Source organism: Perca flavescens, chromosome 3 (assembly GCF_004354835.1).
Source record: "Perca flavescens isolate YP-PL-M2 chromosome 3, PFLA_1.0, whole genome shotgun sequence".
Classification (NCBI taxonomy): Eukaryota; Metazoa; Chordata; class Actinopteri; order Perciformes; family Percidae; genus Perca; species Perca flavescens.
Genome location: NC_041333.1, coordinates 829,140 through 833,522, shown reverse-complemented (window position 1 = coordinate 833,522; position 4,383 = coordinate 829,140). Strand labels below are relative to the sequence as shown.

The following is a 4,383-nucleotide window of genomic DNA, read 5'->3' as shown; positions in this document are numbered from 1 at the left end:
TGGAAAGGTGGCGGTCTATGCCCCCAAGATAAATTCAAGTCTCAAGGATGGAAGAGAAAATGCCGTCTATCACGTCATCCCCCACGACTCTCTCTTGTGCTGTAAACAAGAGCTGCAACGATCAGTTGATAACAAGATTTACAGAAAATGAGTTTGCAACTATTTTGACAATCGAATAATCATTTTAGTCATTTTTTAAGCACAAATGCCAAACATTTGCTGGTTTCAGTTTTTCCCATGTGTAGATTTGATCGTTACCTTTGTGATACATGATATGTTTGAGCATATGGAGACACTACCCTGGGCTGTAAGAAGTTATAACTTAAGCACTTTTAACAGTTTTCTGACATTTTAGACAAAACTATATATACAATTAATTAAAAAAAACAAGCAATAATGAAAATAGGGCTGCAACTAACAACAATCTGTTTTTCAATTATTTTCTAGATAATCGATTAGTTGTAAGGTCTATAAAATGAAAATGGTGAAAAATGTGGATCAGTGTTTCCCAAAGCCCAAGATGACATCCTAACATGTCTTGTTTTGTCCACAACTCAAAGATATTCAGTTTACCGTCACAGAGGAGAGAAGAAACTAGAACATATTCACATTTAAGAAGCTGCCAGCAGAGAATTTGTACCCAAACCAATTATCAAAATAGTTGGAGATTAATTAAATAGTTGACACCTAATCGATTATTCTTTTGCAGCTCCAAATGAAAATAATCCTTTGTTGCAGCCCTAAATCAAACACTACAACCAAGATCACTTCTCTTCAGACTGAATATTTGTAGAAAAGTTCACAAACACATTTATTTAATTTTTCATTTAAACCAAACCAGACAGACAGTTGTTTTACTTGTCTTCCTGAAATGTTGTTGTTTCCCATGATGCATTGAGTTCACTCACCTGTCGAAATGCAGACGAGCAGGTAGGACAGAGGGGTGTTGTAAGAGTGAATGTTGCTCAACATCTCGGGCCAAAGCACCACACTGTAGAGGGACACATGTTATGTATCGATGTACTGGCCTCACTCAGACATACATGAGCTCACTCCTGGAGATATCAGCCTGATTAAGCAGAGACATCAGGTGTTCTGCCTTTTTTAACCCTTTGACCAATAGATATCCCTCATTTTAGTAGTTGGAGAAATAATTCTGTTAATGTTTCATCATTTCATTTTGAAACCATTTACTATCTGGTTTTTATCTGTGTCTTTATAAATACCATTATTTCTACAATTCTAGGACTATTTTCCCCTCTGATTTTGCATTATACTTTGTCACTTCTTACTGCTGCTGGCAAAGGGGACACACCTCAAAAACCAGGGTTGTCTGTCTCCTCCCTGTATAAACACACCATGGCAGAATTATTGTTAACAAATGACCTAGCCCTGTGTGTGACTGGTGAAGCAGTGTACTGTTCCACGTGTTTCCTTGGCCTTAAACCTACTTTCGAATGTGGAAACTTACTGTCTCTCAATTATTGCTAATTCACATATTCCTTAAATGTATCATTACATAAGTGTGAGTGCAGATTGCCTAAGAAATATGACCATGTTCCCTCTTCATAATGTTAAAAGCTGAGTCACAATGGTCCCCGCCCCAAAAAAAGTTTCTCATGATGCTTTCACAAGAATCGTTAAGCCAGCAGGTTTTTCCAGTTGATATGCAGGCTGTGGCTGGCAGTTGGCTGCATGTGAGGCTGAAGAAATGTATTTCTTTACAAACTTCCGAGTCACAAATTCACAAGTACAAGCAAATAGCAATACCACTTTAATGCAGCTCATACTGTACAGTGGTATTTCCCTCCCCACTTAAAAATGCCATTCTCTCCCCCGGCCCTTCCCTCACCCTACTGAACATGTCCTTCTTTTCCAGGCTGCCACAGACTGTCACTGCTGCACTCACTCACACACACACACACACACACACACACACACACACACACACACACACACACACACACACACACACACACACACACACACACACACACACACACATAACACATCATGTGTACTGTGAATAGACAATGGTGTCCCAGTGTGGATGGATGGATAGAAGGGTGAATAGACGGATATTTGGATGAAAACTTACCAGGTCAGGGCCCATGTCCCAGTCAGCAGAGAGTGCACCACTGACACGCTGAGGTTCTTCCACTTCCAGGTGCTGAAGTCGTCCTGCCTCACCACTTTGGGCACAGGCAGTCTTTGCAGCAACCGGTGGATCACCCTGAACATCAGAGAGAACACCAGCACAGACGGGCCTGGGTGACTCTTCAACACAGGGACCAGAGCCTCCATCCTCTCCTCCTCGGCCCCTGCTCTCCCTCTGTCTTTGAGCGCTTGCTCTTATCCTCTATACCTAACTCCCTTCGTCCTTTCCCCTGTTGCCTTTTTTCACGCTCCTGTCAACGGCCTCTCAGCTCGGTGATGGACAGATATGCACGGAATGAGATGGGAGTGTGTTCCAGGATCCTCTGCTTTGAAACTTTTTCCAAGTCTTCTTACCGCGGAGATGATGATCTGAGTTATGCTGCAGCCCTTTTCTTCTCACGTGTTCAGCGGCCCGAGCCTGTGGAAGGGATTCCCGTAACAGCTCATTCCAGTGACACGGTGTCCGTCTTGTCTCCTTCCCTGTCTGATGCTATGTGTTGCCGCTCTCCGAGCGCACTTCCGTGCAGAATGCAGAGAGAGGGAGCGGGGTAGGTGGGTACCGCTGCGCCCTTTAACCACAAAACAAGGAGGGGCGAGATTGCGATCACGTTGCCCAAGTAACAATATCACAGAGCTGGGTTGCCGAAACTGATTTTTGGGTAAGCATGTCAAAAAAGACCAATATAGGCTACATATATCAAATAGCTGCATAGTAATCGCCTAACTTTAAATGTCTACTAGAGTCGCCACTAAATGCGCATGTAACTGTGCGTTAAGATCCCGCCCCCTTCTCTCTGCCTCATGAATCTAATTTAGTAATATTATTAACAACAATACTAGCTCTAATAAGTAGGCTAGAGCCAGGCTATCTCAAACGCAGCGTGATTTGCTTTTATTACTGGCGCTAAGGGCTAAGGAACTCAAAATGTAAAAGGCATAGCGTGTTGGTGGAGAAGGGAAATCTGTTTACACTCACATGTGCCAGTCGTGGATGAAATATTCAGACCCTTTAATTGACAGTAGCAATGCCACAAAATTAAAATACAAACATAAAACATATATGCTACGTAGGCTAGCAACGGTGATAAGACTGCGTTTAAAGCGCAACTTGTCAAGCTGAAGCCAAGAAGCGCTCTAGGCTATACCATTAGGCTGGTGTGAGAAGTGGTTCAACTTAGAAATTGCAACTATAAGGACTCAGATCTATTAACATTGCATTAGGCCTACAGTGCTTAGCCTACATGTTTTGGGGATGAATCTAATGTGCTGGTGTTTCTGGTTGTTAGCCTACATGCTACAAGGTGTAAAGGGGATTCTAACTCCATAAGGGAGTGAATATGTTTTGAGTAGGTTGCCTGTCTAACACACCAGGTTTCCTATAAGGTGAAAGAAAAAGAAAACATAAGTTTAAGTAGGCCTACTTCTCCATCACTCCTCCAAACCTCAGAGAACACACATGGGATGAGTTATATTTTGAATGTGCACAACGTTTTGAACATGAGAAGAAATCTTGCTCAAACACATCTGATATATTACAGCCCAGCTGGCTTTATTAATTCATTAAAATTAATTAATGTATCATTGAGGTGAATAATTGTCATATGCACATTTAAGGAGGTTACTTCCCCAACAAAAGACGCAAAAGAGGAGGGAGGAGTAAATGATGCTAGGCTACATGTGTGCTGACTCAGATATAATTAGAAAAGTCGATCCAAAGGAGAATAAATAGATGAATGCAATACAGAATGCTTGAGAGCCTTATTGCAATATATTCCATTATGTTTTTATACTTTGAATTGTCCCCTATGTTTCCCTTTACATAAAGCATAAGCATAAATTGATTCGGAAAAAGGTAGAAATAAGTGCATAAGAATTCACCTGAATGCAGGAAATGAATTGTTTAATGTTAAAAATGTTCTGGGGGAGCATACATTCCAATGTTCATGCTGATAATTCCAAACTTAATTTCCCCTTAAACTAGGTTACGCTGTCAGACATTCAAGCTGACTTTTGGATCTTTTTGTTTGACAAGCAAATGTCAGGGGTACACAACCATCATTTAGAACAGTGTCATATCTTGAGAAAGTAGTCCATGCTTTCATCTCCTCTGGACTAAATGCAAATCTCTTTATTATGACTAAGGCCAGAAGTTGCTAGCCTTCAACCCATCCAAAATGCTGCTGCTACTAAATGTATCAAACTAGTAATTATCAAGTTTCTTTATTT

General features: G+C 41.1%; 1 protein-coding gene across 1 annotated transcript in view; it reads right to left on the bottom strand.

Moving 5' to 3' along the window:
• Window positions 1–2,796, bottom strand: part of tlcd1 (TLC domain containing 1) — an 8,538-nt gene extending 5,742 nt beyond the window's left edge. The window contains exons 1-2 of the mRNA XM_028573800.1: window positions 2,099–2,796; window positions 909–991 (exon numbers count right to left, since the gene is read on the bottom strand). Of these exons, the coding sequence (XP_028429601.1) occupies window positions 909–991; window positions 2,099–2,304 (289 nt within the window). The 5' untranslated portion in view covers window positions 2,305–2,796. The remainder of the gene's footprint in view (window positions 1–908; window positions 992–2,098) is intronic.
• Window positions 2,797–4,383: the final 1,587 nt, after the last annotated feature.